This window comes from Callospermophilus lateralis, chromosome 11, assembly GCF_048772815.1.
Source record: "Callospermophilus lateralis isolate mCalLat2 chromosome 11, mCalLat2.hap1, whole genome shotgun sequence".
Lineage (NCBI taxonomy): Eukaryota > Metazoa > Chordata > Mammalia > Rodentia > Sciuridae > Callospermophilus > Callospermophilus lateralis.
Window position 1 is genome coordinate 89,470,057 of NC_135315.1, and position 26,719 is coordinate 89,496,775.

The window sequence follows — 26,719 nt, forward strand, 5'->3', positions numbered from 1 at the left end:
TCAAAATCTAAGTTTTATAAACTATAAAGTTAAAAAAAAATCTCACTGAGCAATGCCTTTAGAAATACCCCTTTATCAAAATATTTCTAAGTGAGAGTAATTGGAGGAATAGGTGTTGATTTTTTTTTATTCATCTGGGGATGGTATTCTTGGCACAACCTTACTTTCCTATACCCCAAAACAGAAAATATGTATCTTGGCACATAGCAACCAGTTCCAATGGTAAACAGTGATTACAGCGATGTGAGGGGTATTGGTAACTCTGTGGGACTGGCATGGTTCAGTCATGCATCACCAACTTCCTAAGCACTGCAATCAATGCTTTTGATGGGTGAGAGATCACATCCCCTTTATTCTATCTGGCTCTTTCCAAATCGGCAGCTAAACCCATGTTTCCTCTCTGGTAAAACTACATAGTTAAATTTACAAGTGAAATGAAAATTTCCTAGGAAATACCCTTTGGCTCTGAGATCAGACTCAGGTGCTTTTTCTTAGGGTATTGTGACCAAGGACTTTTCCCAGCCCTAGTTTCTGAAGAAGTCACTGATTTCTTTATCACTGGATACTTTTCCCTGTAGTTTGAGATCATGAGAACAGTAAACCTATGAAGACACCTTTTGGAAACAGGACAAATAATTCACATACATAAAATACACCAACCCCAAGACCACATACACTGTTGAAATTTCCTATTTTCTTTCCTTTTTAATTTCCTTTTATTTATTTATTAAATTTTGATTTGTGCTTTCTTCCTTCTTAAAGAGTTTACAATCTTAAAACACTTCCTAGTGTATTCACTACACTTATGTACTATTAAAGTTTGAAATTCTCCATTTTCACCTTTTCTCGTAGAGCACTACAGACACAAACCCTACGTAGTACAAAGTTGTTCAGGTTAAATTCTGACCATGGAGTCAGAAGAAGAAATAATTCCACCCATGTGGCCAAGGACACAGCACCCAAATTAAATGAACATAGCCAGGCATCAACTTACAGCCACTCCCATTCTTCTGAAATGCCAACCTGCCAGGAGCCCCAAAATAGACTTGTTGTTGTGCCTTATTTAAAACAGTAGAGACCTTCTCATTTAAATTCTGAAACAGCAATCAACAAATTTCTATCACTAATAATTTAAAGCATTAATAAATCTAAAAACCTTTAGTCACCAAAAATTCTACTTCCGATTACTTAAATCCCCCAGCTGGGACAGGGTGGAGGGTGCAAAATGGCTAAAAGTTCTTTACCAGGGAAATTAACAATTGTGTTTAAATTGCACTTCTTCTTGAGCAACTGTTTTTGTTGCTCCGTTTCTCACCACACCACACCCCATACTCCTAACACGAACTATACTATAAAAGCTTGTCAAAATTGAAAAAGGGGAAAAAACAGAACAAAAACAATCAAATAATAAGGATAAACAAGCTATCTCTTACCTACAAAAGCATAGGGGCAGGCATGGAGATAGGTCTTCTGTCTATCGATGGTAGCAAATGGTAGTATAAGAATGTGCATCCAACTGACCTTTAAAGACTTCAGAAGTCAAGACCAAGACAGACTCCAGTTTCAGCTTCAGTCTCAACCCCCAATAAGAAGTTTATTTCCACTGAGCAACAGTGGTTTCTCTTTGCTGTCTCTGGACGTGGTTACCCATAGATGGGACAGGCTGCTGTATGAGCAATCTGCTCGGTGCAGCTGCTTCACCAAGATAAGCAGACACAAGGTCTGCCTGGTGACAGCAGCTCAGGAGACTGGGCTTGGGCGGAAATCCTGCATCCTATCCTCTGCGCTGTGCAGGGTCCTGAATTCTCAGACTCTGCTCAGAAGTAATAAGCAATGGAACTGGAGTTTTGCTCCTCAGGCAGGAAAAGGAGGGAGTCTCCTCAGTCAAACCACTGACCTCATACCACCATTTTGGGTGCTGGGTTTAAAATGATACTTATTTACAGCTGTTCATAAAACTACCCTGACTCTAAATTTTCTCAGAATACAGACAGAATGATAAAGAGGAAGAGTTTCAGGCTTGTAAATAAAACACATCCTTTACAGCACTGTTTTCTATGGTTCCAAAGAAAAGAACTAGGCCGTGTGAATAAAAACATCTGCTAAATTCCTTCATCTTTTTACAGTACTTGTGATCTAGGCACCATCTTCCAGTTTGGAAAGTTGCAACTGCTCCAGTGTGACAGAGCACTTACAGGCTTAAGTAATCAAGCTGTGAGTCTATAATACAGGAAGCAAAATCTGTGCAACCCCAAGACGACATGCGTCTCTTGATGGTGGTGTCTATTCACTTGGCAATCTACTCAATGAGCAAGAAAGACCTTCAAACAGCATGTCCAAGAGACTCTAAGGAAATCTGCTTCTTGAAATATTAATTTTGTATTTTGCTTTGCTTACCTGTTGCCAGCTCGGGCTGACCAATCTCTGGCTCCTCCCTTCCAGCAAAACATCCTGCAGGGTTCCCAGTCAGCTGTTCTGTCCTAGGGCCCAGATCAGGACCAGATGGTGATAACTGACTGATTCCCCCCTCAGGAATCAGCACTCCTGAGGCTTTGACTCCTTCAATGACAGCTTCCACTATACGGCAGGCAGTCGCCTCTAGCAAGTCTGCTCCCTCAGGGACATGTGCAGCTTCAACAGAGACCATGCGATCACTCCTTTCCCTGCCTGGAGCCAAGATTTGTGTGACTTCTCTCATGCCAGTGAGAGCCTTGTCATTGAGATCTGAGAGCCCTGTCTGTGTGGGGAGCTCCTTAGCAATAAGCTGCAGTGCTCCATCATCCATTTGTGACTCTTTGGAGTCACCCATAGAATAGCCATGGTCTGGTCTCTCCTGCTTCCCTGTCTTCCAATCAGGAGGTACCATTCCCAGGTTTGTAGCTCCCTGTAGTCCAGTCATACCTTTGTTTGGTAAATCTCCTGGCAAACTCTGGATCACATTCTTCTCCTGGCTCAATAAAACTTCTGAAATTGGGATGTTTTGCATGTTGGGTGATCTGTCCTTTCTTCTGGGCCCAGCAGTACCTCGGAGAGCATTAACCATTGCAACATCCACCATCACATTTCCACTCAACTCATGAACACTGGTTTTTCCCTGGGATTCAGTATTATCAACTCCCACATCCAGAGCGAAAGGTGGAGTGCAGTCAAGAGCCTCAGATTCATCTGGCAGAAAACCAGACAACAGAGGTGAGCTGTTCTGTTCTGCATTCAAGGCTTCCTGCCTTGAGTCTGTAACCAGATTTGCTCCTGGTGGCACCAGGCTCTGTGCAGCCCCACCTTCAGTCACCAGGGAGACTTGTAGGGCCACTTCCTTGTTATGTTTAGTTTCTGTCTTAAGACAAGCAGAGGGTGTGCCCAGTGAACTGCTGGGCAGAAGTGCTTTGTCCTCAGCACAGGCCACCAACATAGGTTTTTCACAGAATTCTGGAGTCTCTTGTCTGGGAGGTAGTGTTCTCTGCTCTTCCTGAAATGTTCCTGAAGAAAGCTTGTCTCCCTTAATGGAGGAACAAGGCACTGCTTTGTCCTTGTCATCTTGTCTCTGCACTACAGAGCTTTCTGGAACCACCAGATTTTTGCCTTCTTCAATAAAAACTGAATCAGAAGTCAAAGTGGCCTTACCCACACTCAGTAGAGAAGAGTTGGTCAGAACTTCAGGAGCTGATGAGGGGCCAGGACCTTCAAGCTCCCCATCATGTCTTCCGGGGCTGGTATTCCCCATGCTTAGCTGAAGCTCCACAGCAGCAGAGGGCAAGAACAGGCCTACTGCCCTGTCTCCTGGCAACTGTTCATCAGGATCATTCAAATCTCCTCCAGCCAGGCCATCTCTACAAGCTGAAGCCCTGTGTGGTTCAGGAGTTGCTGTTCCCTTTTCTTTCTGGGAGGGGACAAGAGAAAGTGCGTCATCTTTGGTTACTGATTCACTGCCAGGCTGCCAGAGAGAAAGTGCTGTCAGATGGCACCGCCTGGTCTGGAACCAGTTCTTTCTCAGTTTTAGGCACAATTGGATACAGAGGTGAAACTACCTCAAGAACATTTGTTAAAAGCGTATCTAGTTTTGAATCTTTTCCCTGACCTTTTTTATTCAAAACTTTGAGAGGACACAAATCTACACATTCTGAAGTGATTGTATTTACTTGTTGGTCTTCAAGGCAGATGGCAGTGGATGGGTCTTGTGTTTTGGGTTGCCCTTTCATGGTGTTTTCAGGTCTAACCAAGTCACTGCAATGTTTTGCAATCAATTCACCACTAGAAGTCACTGTGTCCTGTTGACATTCCGAGTCAGAGCAGAGTTTATCATCTCCAGTGGCACAATAAGCCAGTAGTTTTCTGTTTTGGCTTTGAGTATGAGATGAATTCATTTCTGATCCCTGGTTTGGCATTATATCTTTTTCTATCTCAGAAAAGATTAAATCCAAAGGTAACACTGCTTCACATCTGTCTGCTAAGGAAGTGCTCGGCTCTAATTCATCTAAAATCTTGTTATTTGTGGCAGTTGGGATTATCAGAGAATTCTGATCTAGAGCATCAGCACTTTCCTCACAATTTCCAGAAGTTTCAGTTTCTGCTGTTTTTTCAATGGGGGTTTCTCCAAGACTAAATCCAAATGAAGACTCAGGTCTGTCACTACTCGGGGCACTTGTGGCAAAAACACAGTTTGGAACACTGATTTTATCCACAGGCTCACTTATGACTGGTACGTCAGTGGCTCCAGTTGTGTTGATATTCGACTTCTCAAATCTTTTCTGTATACTTTCTACTGCTTGAGGCATATTATTCTGGGTGGCAGGAGCTATGTTCATGAGGCTATGTTCCACTTCCCCTGCACCTTGTGAGGCGCTGCTTTCTGTTGTTGAACTGTCTGCTAGTTCACCCCCTGAGAAATGCTGGGCTGTGCCTAACTCTGTGACCACATCACCCTGCAGCATACTGCCTCCAAAGCTCAAAGACTCCTCGTCTGTGCCCATTCTACAAGACTTTGTTCCAGTTTCTTCATTTTGGTTTCCACAGGATAGCAGGCCAGCTGTGCCCTTTACTCTACAGTCAGGCATGCTCTGAATGTAGCTGTCTTGATTGGACACAGTTCCAGAGTCCATAATAGGTGCTGGCTCCACCTCTTCCCCTTTTCTCGCCACGCCTTTATTTTTTTTTACTGTAAGATTGGTCTGTCTTCTCTCCCTCAACTACACTTGAAAAATCACAGGAATTCTCAATCGGTCCAACAGGGCTCCCCTGGCAGCATACAGTGCTCACAGTCTCTTTAGGAGGAGGAGAAAGCTGCTGGCTATTGGAGGATACAGGTGGACTGAGAAGGAACTGGCCATCTGTCTCTGGGACACTGGGCACACTGGAAGGATCCTGTGCTGTCATCATTAAGGGCGTAAGATTGTCCATCTGCTTGAGGTTTGTTTTCTAGGAGGAAATCAAAGATAACTTTTTAAAAAAGCTGTTCGAGAGAAGATGTCACTGATACTTATAAGCCCAACTCTACTAAACATAACTCACTGCCCTCTTGGCCCTTCCAAGGTCACATGATACGGTGATCTAAGCAAATACAAATTAATTATCTCTCTTTTTTTTTAATATCTTTATTTTTTTTAATGTTGTGCTGAGGATCGAACCCAGGGCCTCCCACGTGCCAGGCGAGTGCTCTATCGCTGAGCCACAACCCCAGCCCTAATTATCTCTCATTTCTGCTATTATTTTCCTCTCTCCACTGGTGTGTAAAAAATGACTTAGGAAATACTCACTGATTCTTTTCTATATAGAAAAATATGCTAGAAAGTAGATTAAAACTAAGGCTCAAAAATCTTGTTTTAAAAAAGCACTGTGAGCCAAGAAGAAATACAATCTACCAACAAACATGGAAAAATGTTCACCATCTCTAGCAATTAGAGAAATGCAAATCAAAACTACTCTAAGATTTCATCTCACTCCAGTCAGAATGGAAATTATTAAGAATACAATCAACAGTAAGTGTTAATGAGGATATGGGGGGAAAGGTACACTCATATATTGCTGGTGGGACTGCAAATTGGTGCACCACTATAGAAAGCAGTATGGAGATGCCTCAGAAAACTTGGAATGAAACCACCATTTGACCCAGTTATCCCATTCGTTGGCATATAATCAAAGAACTTTAAATTAGCATACTGCAGTGACACAGCCACATCAATGTAGCAGCTCAATTCACAATAGCTAAGCTATGGAACCAACATAGATGCCCTTCATGGGATGAATGGATAACGAATATGTGATATGGAATATTACACAGCCTTAAAGAAGAATGAAATTATAGCATTTGCAGGTAAATAGATGGAGCTGGAGAATATCATGCTAAGTGAAACAAGCCAAACCCAAAAAAAGCAAAGGGCAAATGTTTTCTCTCATAAGCAGATACTGATCCACAATTGGTGGGGGGGGATAAGAAAAGAATGAGGGAACTTTGGATTGGGCAGAGGGGAGTGAGGGAGGAAAAGGGAGGGGTATGAGGGTGGGACAGATGGTGGAAAGAGACAACATTATTACCCTATATACACGCATGACTATACTACTGGCCTATAGATTCTGTATCAGTACATGTATAGCCAGAGGAATGAGAATTTGTGCTCCATTTGTGTACAATGTGTCAAAATGCATTCTACTGTTATATATAACTAATTAGAACAAATAAAAGAGTTTTAAAAAACACTGTGAGCACCTTCAAAAGATGCTTTTTAATATATTCATTAAAAGGGAAGTGTCTACTTTAATCCTGTCTCATATATTCAAGTATAAATAAATCCTAACCAGTTTCATAAACTGTTTTTAACCACAAGATGCAATCAGATGCCTATGTATCCTAAACACTCACTGATGAGTTACAAAGAATCCTTTAATCTCCCAAAGAAGCCCAACCAATCTAGTTTAACTTTTTTACATATTGGTTCATAATGTCAAGAGCAGTGACATGACTGAGGATACAGCTCAGGGGAAGAACGACTGCCTAGCATGCATGGGGCCCTGGGTTCAAATTCCAGGAGAATTAAGAAAACAAAAAAGTGGCATGGTAGGTATTCTTTGACATTTTGATGTCAATACTGACTTATATGAGAACATACAGCACTAATGTCTAACTTAATTACTCTCAGAGGGTACTAGGACTTGAGATATTACAAGTAATCTCAAAACTATTTTTTGCAACTTTAAAGTATTTTTTTAATGTAAGCAGTAGAACCCACAAAGGAATGGTTAAGATAATCATGGTTCATCACCCTGATGGAAGGAATTCTACACAATTATATAAATGTTAACTATGAAGACCACAGTATAAGCAGAAAATAACATTTATAATACAATGTGGGGAAAAATTATATACCTTAATCTGTTATAATTATGTAAAACTCCCATGTGTATACAGACCAGTCTTAGGAAAAATGGAGGGGAAAAATTACACAGCAGTCTTCAGTAAATTTATATCCTGACTTCAGCAATTGTTATAGGAATACTATTTGCATGATACATTAAAATAATTTTAAAATATGTGATTTGTTATCATTTGTTATTATATGAACAACTATAATGATCTCATGCATATCTACTGTCATATGTCCTCTCAATCATCTAGTCATTCAGTAAATATGCTGCACACTATATCATGAGGCTCTTCCTAATTCCTGAGTCTACTGTAAAAATTTACATATAAAAGAATAAAATGTGTCCTCCTCATTAAAGTATCTCTATTAGAAAACACCACAAAAGAAAAAAAAAAGGATTTTCACTAAAAGCTTGCAGGCTACATTTAAGAGTATTCAAAATTAACTTGATACCATTCAGACTGAAAGCAACAGTCTTCTAAAAACTATGAAAGCAGGTCGCAACATTTAATAAACATTACAAAATAGAGATCTGCAGAAATAAGTAATGTTACCTGAAGAATTTTGGAAGCTCCTAATACATGCATTCTCCACAATTTTGACTGCTCATATTTTCTGCCAACCATACCTTTCTGGTAGCTTTGACATCTATTAATTGCTATTTTCAAGTGGACAATCATTCACCTAGTAAGAAGAGTTCTAAGGGGGAAAAAACTGATTTTCTAGTAGTCTCTTCAAAGGAAAATAAAATTAGTGCTTTGGAACAAACAATTCAAAAAGACAGAGGCAGGCACATTATACAACCCTACTATGGAATCTTTTAGCCTGCTGGTCTCAGAAATCATGTCTGCTCTCAAAGAAGCTTCTGCCATTGAACTGAACCTAAATGACCTTAAATGAAATTATTAACAAACTGTATCCAAATCCAATCAGCTCTAAAATAAACAACATGGAAAATTAAATTTAGCCTTTTAAATGTTGTGGTCAAGAGAAATGTACCCATATGACGTCTCTACTACTCATAATAAATGCTACCAGGGAGTCTGTAATGTTTTTATGTCTGGTAACAACTTTATCTTGAAGGACTGAATGGATTATAAAATTAAAATTTTTTTTTTAGTGATCTTTTTAACCATGTAACTATCAATTTAAATATAGCAATATTACAATTACTCACTAAAACAGCTGGGAAAAGGCTTCACTGATGAGCAAACTGGGTTCGTGTTCTTTAGCAACAATCTCAGAAAATGTTTTCCCTCATTTAGTTCTATAAAATTAAACCAAACACAGACAAATTTCCTTTTATGCCAGGAAAATTTAGTTCTAGTTGTTGTTTACTTCTACATCTACAATGTGTGTTTATAAATCTGGCAAAAGTCAATTTAAAACACTCAGCCCCTTACTGCTACAACCCTAATGCTAATTCTGTATCTTAAGTGATATCATCTAAAGCCACAAACGTTGCTTTACAGGTTTCATGGCTTTGGTGGAGGCATTTTATTTTTTAACAGCAAGCTTCACTGGGATAGGCAGGGACACACACAGGAGCATACATAAACCTGCAAATGAAAACCTTCCTTACCATCAGTTGCTGTTGGATGTTCATAAGTTTAAAAATATGTCCAGAGCAAGTGTCTCCAGGAAACGGAGGTTCATGATGTGATTCAGACTCAGAGGTCAATGTATAGATGTCCAATTCTCGATGATGCCTCACAGAACAATCTCCATAAGGGATTTCATAGGATAAACTGCTCCAGGAGTCTGGCTCTCTAGCATTCTCCCTGCAAGCAAGTAAACTCTGGTTAATATATAAACACAATCTCCCAGGTGTAGGTTTAACCTGGCAAATATCACATCATATTTCTAACCTGACTGTTATTAAGGAAGGCTCTATAGCAAAATTTTGGTTTATATAGCTCCCCAATAATACAGGAATATAACAAATTTCTCTTTCCTCCTCATAAGAGGTTACAAATTGGGCAAATGGAAACCACAGGATTCCTCCCTAAAGATATTCTTTAAGAGAAGTTTAGGATCTTAAAATAGTTAAGAAAGATGGCTTTAGCCTGGTTTCCAATAGTAGCAAGATTTATTAAAAATTGCTCTTTAATAGATTATACCTTACACTAATTACAGATTATGTGGGAAGAAATACCCAGTTGCTACAACCCCTTTAATGGTACTTTAACGTTTGTAATGAGTGGAGGAAACACCCTCAAACTTCTTGAAGTCAATTCCACAGAGAAAACTATAAAATGCCTTATACTGTCCTTATTAATATAATTATAAGATTCTGTTTTGAATCATTAATTTATTTTTAATTTAAAGAAACAGGGCTGGGGTGTAGCTCATTGGTAGATTGCTTGCCTAGTATGTATAAGGCCCTGGGTTCAATTCACAGCACCACTAAAAATAAACAACAATAAACAAACAACTGTGCTGAATTCATTTCATTACAAACATATATACAAATAAAATTGACAAGGGTACAGGCATATAACAAAGCATTTCTGGCACGGGCCTCAAAGCATGAAGTCTCTATATAGTTCCACTATTAAAAGTCAGTTGTTTGGATCAAGGCAAGTGAATTTGTTTTGTAAGGGCAACAGTACCTCTAATTCTACCCTTGCTTCTATAAGACACACTCATAATGCTTGCATGAAATACAAACCAAAATGTCTATTGTGTTTTTCACAGCAGAAGAAGGAATTTCAGGGCACAAGATAAACCAGCAATGAAAGCAGACAATGGTACACCATACAACCTCATATTCCCAATTACAGTATTTTGGCACACATTTCAAGTGTTAAGCAGCCTTTTCGATGTTCAACAGAAGTATAAAAATTTCTAAAGTTCTGATCCTTGGTGTCACTGTCCATTTTTGTTAGTTTGATATAAGGTGTAATGACAGAGTTGGAGATTTCTGTATTCAAACTTCAGGGTTGTTATTTCCTAGCTACAGGATGTTATACAAGTCTCTTAATTTCTTTGGGCCTTCACTACATAATGCACACAAAGGGATTTTCAAGAATTAGAATACAAAGAACTATGACTTTACTATTTGGCATGGAGAAATAAAAAAATGATGTTGCCTATTACTCTTCCTGCTTTCATCCATTTAAAAATAGTTCCTAGTATGCCTTCCTTCCTTGTTCATCTTGTTTTCTGTATTTATCAGAAAATCCTGTTTCTTCTTAAAGCTTTAAAAATACTGAAAACAGTTCTCAAACATCATTTTGAGTAGATACCTAGTAGCTCAAATATTAGGTACAACAATAAGATTATGCTATTAATCCTTCCCTCCTTATCTGAAATGTTCTTTATTTTTTCTTTTCGTATAACACTGGTGTTTTGGGGTTCCTCATATTTCACCTAAGCAAACAGTACACACTGGTAAAGTATCTTAAGAGATTATGGGGGAAAAGAAAGGTTATATTTGACATCAATGTCATGTTTTGAAATGAAAGAAATTAAAAATTCAAGACAGAGACACAAGTAATTCAATTGTCTCTCCATAAACTATTTTACCTCATAAATCATACCTGTCATTAATAACTCAACTTGAGAACAAGTGAAATTTTAAAAGTGTGGTGGAGTGAAATGCCTTTTTAAAAAGTATAAAAGCATGCCCTTCAGGGTAACAATGAAGGCTATTGCAAAGAACACTACTGCAATTTCCATACTTTAGAATGACTGCCTAAACCAGGTGCAGTGGCACATGCCTGTAATTCCAGCAGATCTGGAGGCTGAGGCAGAAGAAGAGTGAGAGTTCATAGCCAGCCTCAGCAATTTAGCAGAGTCCTATGCAACATAGGAGACCCTGTCTCTAAATAAAACATAAGAAAGGGCTGCGAATGTACCACAGTGGTAAAGCACCCCTGCGCCTAGTTCTCCCATCTCCCAAAACAGGGTACCTAATAGTTGCTTAAAATAAGACTGGCATATACTGTGCTGAATGTTTTATGTATTTATTTATGTATTTTATATATCTATGAATTTGTCAAGCTACTCTACTTTGGGTAAAATGACCTCTAATAAAAAGTACCTACCTATAAGTTAGATCCTTAAAAGTTCAATGGAATGGCTCAAAAAATAAATAAATAAATAAATAAATCAGCTACACCAAATGAGAAAGAGACAATTTCTCTGTAAACTCAATTAAGCTGAGTTGTTTCATGGTCTTTTAGGCCACTAAAAGACCATGAAACAGATGTCATCCAATTGTTAGCCTAATATTTTCCTGTCAGATGAACTTAACAATCTGAAGGAGAACTTAAATCACTGTAAGTTAAACATGCCATAAATCTGAAGTTTGTTTGGTCTATTACAGGCTTATTTAAAAAAAAAAAACTGTGGGTTAACAGAAGAGCAGAGAACTGAGGGTTTGATGGATAACTCTTCATTGAAGAGTAACTGGAAGAGTTACTACTGATCAAGAACAAACATTCTCAACCTAATGTTACACAAGGTTGACGGGCTACTGTCTCATACTGATATTTTCTATTAGGCTCAAGAGGATCTAAAGATTAGTTTTTAATTTGTATAAACTTTTGGATAAAGCATATAGGGAAAGAAATCAGAATTTTTTACATTAAAAGTTTTATAATGTAAACCTAAGAAAACTAAAGTCACTACATAAGCATACATAAAACTTTTTACTACTGTAAATTAGCTCTAGAGGCATGACTATTTATTGGTGACTATTAGTCTTATGGCTGCCTTTTTACATGATGAATACAGGGTATTAACAATCTCTACAGCTACACTATAAAGACATCCAATGGAAAACTCATATCTAATTTGATATAATAAATACAATTTAACTTCTTTTATAAAAACACTAAAGAAGAGTAGCAAGATTTTTGCTAGTTCCATGGTGTTTTTCCTTCCACTCGATTTCCTGTTAATAAGGAGGAAAAAAAAAAAACACAGTACTTTTTTTTTAAAGGAAGTTTGGAAATTTTTATTGAACTCATGAAGGAAGTAGCCCTAAAGGAATTAAGAGAGATGACGAAGAAAGATAAACTGTTAAAGACCCAAACATTAATGATCATAATTTAAATTTGATGGACCACCTGCTAACAAATTCTGCCAAAACAGCAGTAAGAGATGAGCATACATGTACTACTAAGTACACACACACATTCAATCCCCAGACCACCTAATATTTTCATCTTTTAAAATCCTTTCTAAATTTATCCTATTATCAAGCCTGTTCACAGATTTCTGAGGTAGAAGAGACCTGTTCCCAGATGAGTGAACTGAAAGGGATCCTGAAGAATACTGACTATTGACTGAAGAGTCAAACAATATAATCCCCAGACCACCTAATATTTTCATCTTTTAAAATCCTTTCTAAATTTATCCTATTATCAAGCCTGTTCACAGATTTCTGAGGTAGAAGAGACCTGTTCCCAGATGAGTGAACTGAAAGGGATCCTGAAGAATACTGACTATTGACTGAAGAGTCAAACAATATTAGGGTTGAACCCCAAACTGGTTTGGTTATCATGAGAAAGCTGTTCAACCCTGAAGCCTGTTCCTTTATACCTAAAATGAGAATACCACCAACCCAAGGATTGTTACAAATATGAAAAGCAGCCATGCACAAAGCACTGGATATAAAGCAGGCATCTAAAACTGGTGTTACTATTAGCTATTAAAATGTTCCTGTTCGGGTAACTCAAGAAAAACGGATCCTAAAACTTTAAGAAGAGCTTCTCAATCACCGTGGCCCAACAAAGCTTTGGAGCCAATTGATGCCTTTGGCACAACAGTAGAACTGAAAAAATAAAGGAAAGGAGAAAAATAAACAAAAATACAAGAAGCACGTAGGTGAGGAGCAGCAATGTAAAGCAAAGGTCCTCTTAGAATAATTTAATCCACTTCTTTTCTAAATTCCTAAGTCAGAGGTGTGTGTTCAGGAGAGAGCTTTCCTGCAGGCTTCTTATCACTATAAGGAGCATCTGCATCCATGGAAACAAAACACTGCTACAGATACACAAAACTAAAGCACGGCCCAAGAATTACTTCATTTCCTATTAAGCTAAAAGTGGAACATATCCCATCCGGGCCCTCTCTTTTCAGAATAAAACAATTGGGACTTTGTTTTACCAGTTATCCAAAGAAGAACCCTGAAAGTGTTTGCTCGGCCAGACAAGCCCAGTCTCACACAGATGTCATCTTCTAAGAAATTAGTAGTCAGAGGTGGAAAATATAAAATAATGTCTTTACTACTCAGTTTGGCATCAAAGTATTTAAAAATCTAGTCTTTTCTATCTTTCAAGTAGATATAACAGAGTTAAAGAAAATGTTCATTCTTCAGAGCCACACTCTTTCAGAAACTGGGATTGCATGAAAAAGTATGTACCCACTGCTAGTTTTTGGTGTTCTATTTGCAGATGTACAAATTTGGTATATTTTCAAAACATCTCTGTATGCACAGGAGTATTTGAGCAGGGAGTGGGGGGTTGGGGGAAGCAAGCATGGGAAGGAATTGCATCATGTGCATTTTGGAAAAGGAAGGAGCTAATTAATGGTAAAAATGTGATCTTCTATATTCCATCCTACATACCTCTAAGGCAGACTTCTCAACCATTTTTTTTTCATTATTATCCCTCCAAGTAGCCTTTTTAGACATTTTTCTCTACTTCACACCTCATGAAATTTTAATACCATTGATATACACATATATGTATTATGTCTATCTTTATTTTATATGTAAAGAGTAAGATTATATTTTTGTAGCCCCAAGATTCAATTTATACTCCCTGGGGGATATCAATCCTGTTGTAATGCAAGCCCCAATATTCCAGTTCCATGTTCACAGTTCCAAAGTGATAAAATGTATAACTTCTTCATAACATTATAACTAGGACAGTAGAAAACAGATATCTTTCCTGAGTAGTTCTCAGGTTTGTTTGTTGTTGTTTTTGCAGTACAAGCACTACATGTATTGACAAACTTAAAGATAACAATTTAAGTATTTTAAAATATAAACTCAGAGCTGTCTAGTAGCCTTACAGTAGTAGTTCAGAATAGGGAGACTCTTATAAAATGTCCAGTAAAAAATAAATGATTGCTTTGATAGTGGAGAAGAAATCAGAATTCTCTGATTGGGCCAATTAAAAACTTACAACTTATTTTTAAATATGTTATCTAATTTGGTTATCTCTGCACATCCGCTGCTAGAAAAAGAATCTTGGTTCACATGAAATAAAAGACACATCATGCTATAACTAACTATAGGTCCAGTTGTTGAGATCTAGGCTGCAATTTTTCATTAAATCCAGAAGACTTCTGATTGTGATAAATGTTTTTGTTTTTCCTTTTCATGACAAATTTCTTTGTATAGTACCTTCCCTTTTGAAAGAGGAAGAAAAATATGGAAGTGCTGAGTCTAATTTTGGGGTTAATGAAGGTTTGAAGTTTTTCTGTCAAACAAGAATGCTTGCTGTGAATTCTAAAAGTAATTGACAAGGTGAAAAAAGATTTCATTTCATAACACATTCTATACCAGCATGTTTGACAAAACAGTGTGGAGAATCAACTAAAAATCCTGCTCCATTTTGCATTTGAAATCAATGCTTTGTCTAAATTCAGTTTCATGGATAAAAGTGAATATAATAAAATAGTACTCTATATTCCCCCTAAGAATTACCTTCTAAGGATACTCAGATTTCTTTACACTATTTACCAATCCTATACTGGCTTCAAAAAAAACTACCTTAGCTTCATCTTGAGAGGAAAATCATTAATTAAATAAAGTGTGATTTAAGGTTGGATCCGTTTACTATTCGGAGACAATAACGGGTGTTTTATATTTTCTTTAATTACAAAATTAACGTCTTTTATTATTAGAAATGTTTTTCCATTTTAAGCTGTATTTCATAGCAAATTATATTCTTGAACCAGCCATCTCACAAGTATTTTGGATATAATATTTTATTATAAAATTCGGTCTGTGTCTAGTGTTAATTAATGCAATGAAGCATTTATTTTCAAAAAAAGAAAGTATTCTTTTCAGTGTTCAAAATTTATTAAAAATCACTATATATTATGTAAGTAGTATGCTTCAATTCAAACAATTCAAACGCAAAAAAAGTAGGAAGTTCATGTCTCTACTCACCTGTCCCTAAATATGTTACTACTTTTACCATACTTTTTTAGGGGGGGGCGGGGACTGAATCACATCTAGAGCCATCTATGGTAGGCAAGCAAGAAAGGGTTACTTTAAAAATGCTTTTACCGGGGTTGGGGCTGTAGCTCAGTGGCAGAGTGTCTGCCTAGCATGTTTGAGGCACTGGGCTTGATCATTAGCACCACATAAAAATAAACAAAATGAAGACATTTTGTCCATCTACAACTATAAAAAAAAAATTAAGAATTACAAAAAAAAAAAAAAAAAACTTTACCACTTCTCTACAGTCTCTATTCAAATGGAAAGTTCTTATTAGAAAACATAAAAAAGTTAGAAAACATACATTGGGGATATAATTGTAATATCTGGATTCAAAGTTTTGTTTTAGAAGAAAACTTAGAATGTCTACTATTTCAGACAATATTTGATAAAAGTTTACAGATGAACATCAAGAAGTAGCTGTCTTTTGAAGGTCAATCAATCACCGGGTTTTAGAAACTAAAACATTTCAAAACACTAACAGTAAATACTTCAGTAAAACATACCAGAGAACTAAAAAAATTAGAGCCAGCAATGTGGATGAAGCATGATGTAAAAAAACAAGAATAAGGCACAAAGTTCTTTTTCTTTTCATACACAATCAGCCCAAATAATTAGGAATTGCCCTTGCAGAAGGATAGAGAGAGACATCCTGATTAGAAGCAGCTGCAGCAAAAAGACATCGTACATTTATCCAGTAACTACAATGCACACACTATTGTGTAGACTTTCCATGAAGAATCTTGATTAATCTGACACTGACACTGCCCTCAGTATACAGGAAACCTGAGGCTATCAATACAGCTTAACTGATGCAAAGAAATTATCAGTTAGCTTCAGAAAGAGGACACAGACTTCTGCTCCAAGCTAAGTGTTTAATTTGAGAATGATTTCTGCCCCTCTCCCCAAAATTAGGGAGAAGGGGGATATATGTACATTCACCTTTCCAAAGGATCAGCTTCTGAGAACTAGAATGATTACAACACAGCAGAAACGTTATCCCATCAAGCGGCAGGAATTCCTAGAAGCCTTCTTAGCGCGTACCACTGAAAGAAAGAAAATTATTCCCCTCATAAACCTAACTAAACCTTAGTAGAAGCAGGCAGAAAATAAAATAAATAAGCTAAATATATTATGTGTTAGAAGTTGATAAGTACAATGAAAAAACATAAAGCAGGAAAGGGGAACATGGAATTCTGAGAGGAGGCAGTTGTATATTGTTATAAGGTAGACAAGAAGCCTCAATGAGACGTGATGAGCAAGAACATGGAGCAAGGGAAGGCACAAGTTTAAGAAGTACAAAAGCAGATTTAAGGCAGTTTAATTCTAGCCTTAAAAATTAATTCCATGATTAAACAAGAAATTAAAAACTGAAGCCATCCATGGAGATGCACACCTGTAAATCCCAGCTACTCAGAGGTTGATGCAGGAGGCCTGCAAGCCTAGAAGGGTAACTTAGACCCTGTCTCAAAATAAAAAGGGCTGTGTATGAGCTCCTGGGTTTAATCCCCAGAAAAAGAAAGAAAGAAAAGGAAAACCAAACAAGTGGGAAGAAGCAAAGAGACAAAAGGGAGGGAAAACTAAGTTAACCCCCAAAACGCACTTATCTCTATCCTTTCACAACAAATTACCAAATTATTCCAAATGTCAGTAGCTGAAAAGAAAACAGAAAACTTATACATGATGACTAGAGCAGAAAGATCCAGTTGGCAATCTCCTTTGCTTAAATAGTTGGCTTCTAGTGCACCAACTAGGGGTCTCGCTGATATCCTTACAAATCAAATATCAAATATTAATCAGCAGAGGCTCACATGCTAAAGAGTTACTTAGATGTTCCCTGGCCTTCCACAAGTAGAGTCTTCAAGGACTCTAATCTTTTCTTCACATCTGTTGTGATTAAGCTACCTGACTGAAAGTGGGTAGGTAGCAGAATATTCAGGGGAATGGGGGCATGGCTGGCAAGGCTGGCAAGCATGATAGAGAATGTGGGAAGGGGATAAGAAGAACGCTGATAAGTAGAAAATGAAAGAGATGGCATTACTACAGGCCTGAAGAAGTGAATGGGTCAGGAATAATTTCTGTTGATTCAGACAAAAACTCTGTTCTGCAGAGGAGAGTACACAATACTCATTTTGATTGGCTTGGGATGGCAGTGCAGGGCACCCACAGTCAGCAGGTACAAATGAACACTCAAGAGGAGTGTGGTTTGGAAAGGGGGGTACTGAGACATATAAAGAGGTATCAGAACCAAAGTCAAGGGAAGAAATGGAAACTAAAGTTCAGAAAGTTATCCTGGAAAAAATGTTACAAGGATCTAGAATAAATTTAGAACCCCAGCTGTCATTGTAAGTTCAGTTGGTTTATGTTTCCAAGAAAAGTAATCGCCTGCTACCTTCCTAATTTAAGGACCCTTCTAAGGAAGATTCCAAGCACATCTCTCTCCATCAAAGTACTGGACTCTGCTGAGGTTTATTATTATCATGGCTAAAACCCAGGATTGTATCCCTGTCCTACTTGCCCTTCCCTAACTACTCACATTATTCTACTATCTAATTAAGATGCTCCTTTCTAGGTACATACGTACACATATATACATATAAAGACACACACCTTTAACTTTAAAGTTTTTCTAATTCAGAAATAATTAGTTAATAAAACTTACCTCCATTCCTTTCTAAGAGCCCAGTCACAGACTGATTCTACCCAGTTTCTCCCTATCACCAACATATAATACATTTTTAGCAATGGTAATGAATGGTATCTGCTAGACAGCAGACCTCAAGTTCCAGATATACCTTTTCCAATATAATGCACATCGCAGCAAACAAGATAACTGGCAGTCTAAATTATAAAAAATACCTAATACTCCTGGGGGGCGGGGAATCAGTATCTATGCTGACCACTATTTTTTATTTCTTATCCCTAACAGTTTGGGAGAAATCTTCCTGTCTCAAATTTTATATCCCATATTTTTCAAAATAACTTTTGCAATGCAAGAAGGTAAATAAAACTTTCAGTAGTCATAATCTTAGTTCTTAATTGTGGCATAATTTTCAGAATTTGGTAGGTATCAGACATAAAGATAATTTATATGAAATGTCGCTGGAATGAAAATGGCAACCTGATCCAATACTGGCAAAAAAAACAGATATTCAAAGTGCTTCACAAACAAATTAACCTTTCAACACCTACACCAACAAAGTGGAACTCATAAAAAAGATTGACAGTCTAATCATTCTCTAGATGGTAACAGTTAAGCTGTTGGCATTTTTAGAGGTTCCCTCTAACTATACACTCTTCTGAATTCTGATGAAAACTGGTTTATTGTTAACTTTAAAGCAAGGTCAACTGAGGATAGAAGCTCATCTCCAAATACAAATCAATATATCTTCAAAGGCTAGAACAGGCCAAGAGATAAGCATTACCGGATCACCCCTTTCTGTTAGAAGTAGCATTGTCCTCATAACTTCATAAAAATTTTTATTAAGTAAACATCTTTTAATTCTATTAAATTTAAAAATACAATAGTGATTATGCTTTCATTCCACAAGGAACCATAACTTATGAATTTGGGGCAAATTTGGCTTCATAAAAAGTTTTGCAGGTTTTTTCATCCTAGATATGAGAAATGCATAACTGCTTGTGTTTTATTTTTTAGTTTTACCACCATGAAATTCAGAATAAAATCTGTATGCCCATGAGAATTCATATCTTCTACCACGTTTTAGTATTTCCAAAATTTCAACATTACAATAAATTAATATTTTTGCTGATCCTGATTTTTATTTTTCAAATAATAACACTTTATTTCATTTATTTCTAATTAGGTTCACACTTCTTTGGAACAAACAAGATTAACAAAATAGAGCACCTATGTATTTAAAAATCTGAATCACTCTGGTTCACTCTTAATATTACTCTATAGTAAAGAACAGAGAACAAAAATATTCAAGAACTAGTAAAGGCTAAAAAAGATCCCAAATACTTACCAGGAGCAATGGTCTCCAAAGTATCAGAACTGACCTTCCGGGTACTTGTACGGTGATGGAGGGTAGAACCCGAAAATACCAGGTAAAAAACTACATCATCTTCAACTTTGTCCTCTTCAGCAAGCAGTACTGTAACAACACAATCACCCTAGGAAAGGAAAAGATATAGCAAATTTGCGTTAGCAAAGCTCCTCTTGGAAGCCTATCTTCATAAAATATTGTAGTTAAGGAAAATTACATATATCATCTCAACTGTGAAACTATACCCCAATTCTGGTAGGTTATAACAATAAACACATACTAAGCACTTACCTGCCAGGCAATATTTAGGCATTGGAATACAAAATGAGCCTGAAAATAAGATCTCTAACTTCTTTGAGCTTACATTTTGGTGGAGGTGATTAGATAAACATGTAAATTATTAGCAGTGTATTTACTTGGTATGTAGGTTCGAAATGAGATTAAAAAAATTAGACAAAGAAGATGGAGTGGTATATTAAATAGTTATACCCTCACAGAATACTTTTGGCCCATTTTCTAGTTTCAGCAATAATTCTCTAAACTCTACACCTCAAGAATCATCACCAGGTCCACACATTCTCCAACGAATAATGAACCCAACTGGAAATACCAGCATACAAAGAGCATGTGCCTAGACTCCAGGTAAATCTGCACTGAAGTCCCACCTACAAAGACTTTAATTAGCTCCACTAAACTCACTTCCCTTAAAAACTACACAGAGATTATCCTTCTCTCCTTATAGCTCATGTATTGACTTCATGAAATGAAGTGACAATAATCTGTGTGTGTGTGTGTGTGTGTGTGTGTGTGAGAGAGAGAGAGAGAGAGAGAGAGAGAGAGAGAGAGATAGATATACTGGGGTTGAACCCAAGGCCTCACACCTACTAGGCAAGTGCTCTACCACTGAGCTTCACCTCTAGCCCAATAGTCTGCACTGTGAAGCCACTGCTGTTGTTAGAACACTGTTTCAAGGGTTGGACACCCAAACCAGCCAACAATGACATAAAAATATGAAAGATGTCTTCTTTTTCTCATCCTCTTCACTCCTTGCAACCCCACAGAAAAAAATGAGGTACACATGTTCCCTACCAAGTTGCTCAACTTACCAACTTAAGCACTGCTGGCACAACAGAATAGAGGACATACACGTTTGTTACTGATGAGAAAAGGCATCAATCTTCAAAAACTTTCCATTTTAAAAAAACAATAAATAAATGCTGGTTAACTAATCATTTCTCTTCATTCTCTCTTCACCCCCTGACCCCTGCCCCTCACTCTCCCCAAAAACAAAAAGTAGAAAAAATCATACTCTCCTCATGTGAATTATGTTTTACTCTTAAATGATCAGGCATATATCCATCTACTTTTCAGCCAAACAATTCTGTTAATACCCAGCGCAATGCTGACATATGGTAGTATCCTAGAATGACATACTGAAGTATATTTACAAGAGCAGTGTAACTTGTATAAAAAAAAATCAGACAAAACAACAGCATCAACAACTTAGTCAAAACGTACATCAAGTTCATCAGTATGATCAATGGATCAACAGGAATAGCAATGTAGCAACATAATCACAGGTCACAGACAAAAGGACAGCATTTTACAAACTTGGCTCTGGGGCACTCAACATTCTGTCCCTCTCAGTACCATATAATACTTATTTAAAATGCACACAAAGAAGTTAACCAAGTATGCTATAGAACAAGTACCTAGGGGCTGGAGATGTGGCTCAAGTGGTAGCGCGCTCGCCTAGCATATGCGAGGTACTGGGTTCGATTCTCGGCACCACATAAAAATAAAATAAAGATATTGTATGTCCACCTAAAAAAAACTAAAAAATAAATATTAAAAAAAATTTTAAAAAGAACAAGTACCTAAATTAAACAGTCTTCACTGTGAAACATCCAAAAAAAGTGTATACTTTAATTCTTTCAATCACCCCCAAATTTTTCTTCTCAGTTTCAATCAGATGAAAAATACCACTGTGAAAGTAACTAAATAAATCCTTAAAGATGAGATCCTTGAGACTAGGTCGATTTATTATTTTAACCTTTAAACATCTTAACAATGCCTGATACACAGTAGACACTAAAAGGAGATTTATCAATTTAATTATGTACCTCAAATCCGTGTAAATATTTCCACTGCTTCTTTTTTGGGATTAAAATTGGACTTAGCTATAAATAAATAAATAAATAAATAAATAAAATTGGATTTAGCCACTTACGTTCTTTATTTTTTTAATATTTATTCTTAAGTCTTTAGGTGGACACAATATCTTTATTTTACATTTATGAGGTGCTGAGGATTGAACCCAGTGCCTTGTGCATGCCAGGCAAGCACTCTATCACTGAGCCACAACCCCAGCCCATGTTCTTTATTATTAAGGATAAATATGTGATTTCATTCCTTAAAATCTGTAGGCTAAGTATAATTATTTGCCTTTTAAATACTACTAATCTATTTTGTTTGGACCTATACCATCTATTACTGATCAGGAGTGGAATTTCTAAATATGGGAAATACAACCAAATATCTGCATTACCACAAAGCTACTATGTCATGGTTTCTAATGAGCAATTTTAGTACACTGCCAATACTAAAAAAGTATGCTGTAAACTTAAATATTGAATTTGTGCAAAACTTGGTTTTCTGCTGAAGTCTTGGCTCCTTTAGTATTTTTACATTTAAGAAAAGCAAATAGGAATTGTGGCCACTACTCAAGCACTAAGGCTACAAGATCTCATGCAGTAGTAGCCACTAGACACATGAGAACAATGAATATTTAAAATGTGACTAGTCCATACTAGGATGTAAAATATACACTAACTTTGAAGACACAGTTTTAAAAAGTATGTAAAATATCTCAATTTTTTATATTACATGTTCAAATGTTTTTATCTTTGTGTTAAAATATTAAAATTAATTTCACCTATTTCCTTTCACACTCCTATGCATCTACTGGAAATTTTACATTACCTAAAATATGCAGCTCATATTTTACTTCTATTGGACGGTACTGAGCTGAATTACTCTAACATACCAAATTCCAAAACAGACAACAAACATCAATTCCTTAGGTATATAACACTTTGTAGAAAAGCCATCTTATACATTATACTACAAGTTAAAGCAAACCACCCAATATCTTTCAAGTTTCCTTTTCCTTACTAAAACCTAGTTAGCCATGGAAGAAATTAAGTACCTCTGACATTCTCATTGACCACTGTTGTCCCAAAAATTTCTGCGGTTAGCTGGCAGGCCAACAAATATTACCGGGGAGAGGTATAAAGTGTAACTTTACATTAACAAAATGAATAACTTCCAAAATGGCTAGTCATGGGGAAGAAAAAGAAAACAGAATGAACAAAGCATCAGTCTGCCATTGTAACTGGCTTCCACAACTGGGGCTTGAACCAAATGTTATTTGGGTTGCTCATAAGGTAACCTTACCCCAAAAAAACACTGAAATAGGATTACATTTGGATATCTTTTTTAACTCCTTCCCCAAAACCTAGAACAGTGTTTAATATAAATTGCACCATGACTAGAGCTGTTTGGAATAATTCTTATGTGTCCACTTATCAAATACATAGTTCAGTGAATTCTGAGTTTATAGGAGTAACCCCATCCCATTCTTCTCTAACGCTCTAAAGGTTTTAGAATATCCTTTTCTCTTCTTTTCCTTCCCAACTCCTCAAAGCTATAATAGTTGTCGTATGTTCACACCATATTTTGTTCAAATCTTTCTAATGACTCTGACCATACTGGCTCATTATTGTTCATAAATCTGCTTGGAACCATGACTTTTAAGCTTAAGAAAAAGGCTTTAGTCCCTCAGTTCTGTCATAAACCTCTTTGTAAAATAACCAATGTAGGAGTGTGGTTGTGGCTCAGTGATCAGCACTTGTCTAGCATGCGTGAAGCACTGGGTTCGATTCTCAGCACCACATATAAATAAATAAAGGTCCATTGATAACTAAAAGAAAAAAATTAAATAAAATAAAATAACCAATGTACTCATGTCAAAAAGCATTTCCCACTAAAAATCCTCAGACTAACTAAAGAAAAATTATCAATTTCTACAGTATCATGCCAAAACTGAGAGTAAAAACTTCAGTTCACACAATACCCTTCTCCTCCTAGTCTGAAGTTACACTTAGGTGTTTTTTTCCCCATTATAAAGCAGCAATTTCACATAAGAAGAAAACAGAATACTAATTATCCTCCCACACACGATTTTAGTAACAGTCATATATTTCCCAAATACATTGAAAAAGCTAAGAGGAGAAAAAGCTTCAGGTAGATACCAAAAGTATGTTTTCTTGTTCACAATAAGGACATGACCTAAATTTGTCATCTACTCAGTCTTTGAAAAGGAAACAAGAACATACTAACCATTCATCTTAGAAATGTATCCACATTAAGAAAAGACATTTTGACCTAAGAGTTAACAAAACACATTATCCATCACATCCTATTTTGGAGCTCCCTAACTCTTTTCAAATTACATAAGTAAGAGGAACAGTCCGGGACCACAACATTTATACTATTAGGACCCCCCCCCCATTTCATTCAATATATTATCATCTACTCACAAAACTCATTTTCATATATACAGGAACTTTTTATTAATTATCATTGGAATAAAAAGCTATTCGGCAGGGAGTACAATCAATGATCATATTCTTTTTTTTTTTTTTTTAACTATGTAACTATCCATAAGTTCTCATCATCTGTCCCTCATTTTAAAAACTCCTTCACACAACTAGCAATTTGATTCTACCACAGAATATAGTTTTAGAAATAAATAGGCAATCTTTACAACAGTTTAAATTTGCCCCCTGTCAAAGCCTATTTATAGAACACGATTCTGAAAGATAAGCACCAAGTGTATACCAGCCACAGTAGTGTTGTGTGAAAGAAAGACTGATTCAGGGCACAGTATGAAAGTCAAAAAGAAATGTGGGCATAAAGCTTGAGTTAATGAAGACCAAAAAAATCAAAAAGAACAACATCTTTTTTTCTCTGCTTTTGGTTACTAAAATAGGCACTCTTATTTCCATTTCTACTGGGATAGCAAAAAGGTTAGCTAAAACAATGAAAGTTTAATAAGTATAATGCACCGTAATAAATGTATACTCATATATTTCTTTATTAAGGGATCTATAATTGTAACATATGATCATATTATTAATTTCAAAATAAATTTATCAAGACAATTTTAAAATTGAGTAGTAGAAAGCTGAGTTTCTCAATCTTGTGAGCAAGGTTTGTGAGGCTCTTAGTTAGCAAACCACCAAGAAGAACCAAAGTGTTCTGCTTTTTGATCCCAAAAGAGAGGGCCCAAGAACACATTCTGCTATTATCACCATCCCAAACTGAAATCACAACAAGTAACAACACACGCTCTGTTGCAGAGAAATTGGTTTGCATAGCTTTCCCTTTTCTGAAATGTATGCTTTCATGCAGGCTTTCTTTTCAGTCACATAATGCCCGCAGCATAATAACCCAGGAGCCTGGGCTCAGAGAAACTGCTATTCTGCTCATTTTCACCTGACTTCAACTTCATTTCTATTTCCCTCTCAGTGTCAAAACAACGCTGTCACACAACCTAAGTTTCTACACCCCTGAATGAAATGAAAAAAAATAATAATAATAATAAAAGCAACTACCTCAAGCAGAGGCCTTTAAACTAAAGTCATCCTGTAAATCTCCCCAACCTTGAGCTAGAGATTCATATACTAACTACTGGTAATCCATAAAAAATTAAGCCTACAGACTTACATACAGTCTGTTGCAAAGTTCTGAAGGAATCACCTTCTAAAGATTGTCTCTATGAAACAGTAGAAAACTATGGCTTGGGTTAAAAAAAAACATAAAGAAAAAAAGCAAACAGGAAAGCAACTATTTCAGGGTATACAAGAATCAAATCTAAAGTATTTTGGATTTTTAAATCATTTTGTTTTCACATACTACTTTTATTAAGATTTATTTCTTTAAAGGCAAAAACATCTCTTAAAATACTAATTACTTTTTCAATGAAGTGACCTGTAAATAAAGTCCAAGTCCTTTTTGTTATATTGGCTATATGTAATATTTGTCACTGGAATAGTTTCTCTTAATGTGCATCAAGATATCAGTTGTCTTTCCATGTTTTATTTGTAGGATTTCACATAACATATTCTATTAATTGTTTAAAAAGAAATAACACCCTTCTAGTAAATAGTTTTGGTAAAATTGACAGAAAGAAAGGAGCAAAGAAGGCAGGAGAGGGGAGAGAAGGGAGGGAGAGAGGAAATAAACACGGGGGTAGAAGCTGGGGCACAGTTCAGTGGTAGATCCCTAGCATGCAGGGATCATCCATAGCATCACCAAAAATTAGAAAAGAAAGTTCGGGCAGGATCAGCAGCCACTGCTCCATGCTTGTATCATCGATCATGTCAGATAACCAAATTCTGAAATTTTTCTTCTAATGACTGATTTGTAGAGTGCATTCAGTGCTGATTTATAGCATACACTTCTCTGTGAGATGGAAGAGCATGATGATGAAAGGCTAGGGCTTTTGCTTCTAACTTAAACTAGAGCTAAAACTTGGCTCTTAAGTAAATCTGAGCCAATTACTTAACTTTTCTGTGCCTTACTCCCCTGATTTATAAAACTGAGATAACTGCTACAGGATAAAAGTTAGTGGAAATAATGTAAGTGCCATGTTTAGTGCAGGGCCAGACACCTATTAAGTATCTAACAATACAACTCAGTATAATAAAAAATATAAACAAAGCATTTCTCTTTTCTTCTGTATTATTTTTATAAAGATTTTCAAATAAGTCAGGAATTAAAGGATTTCCTTAGAATATTATTTCAATCCACTGTAAATTATATTCAAAGGTTTCAAACTTCTGAGACCTCTCTTAAAAACTGATGATTCCTTAGGGCATGGTGGTGTATACCTATAAACCCAGCTACTCACAGGTTGAGCCACTAGGATGGCTCAAGTCCAGAAGCTAGAGACCAACCACAGCAACATAACAAGACTCTGTCCCCGACCCCCAAATATTGAGGATCCCATGTTAGGGCACCTGATTAGCAAGGCCTAGAGTTCAATCCCCAACACCCCCACACACAAATTAATTATACCAAAAGAGCTTTTGTATGTGCAATATAACTGA

At 36.5% G+C, this 26,719-nt stretch overlaps 1 protein-coding gene across 1 annotated transcript in view; it reads right to left on the minus strand.

Moving 5' to 3' along the window:
* Positions 1-22,761, minus strand: part of LOC143410666 (A-kinase anchor protein 9-like) — an 88,756-nt gene extending 65,995 nt beyond the window's left edge. Inside the window, 7 exon segments of the mRNA XM_076871462.1 lie at positions 2,398-3,932; positions 3,934-5,150; positions 5,152-5,412; positions 8,938-9,136; positions 18,197-18,248; positions 19,524-19,671; positions 22,753-22,761. Coding sequence (XP_076727577.2) covers positions 2,398-3,932; positions 3,934-5,150; positions 5,152-5,412; positions 8,938-9,136; positions 18,197-18,248; positions 19,524-19,671; positions 22,753-22,761 — 3,421 coding nt within the window.
* Between the last annotated feature and the right edge of the window lie 3,958 nt (positions 22,762-26,719).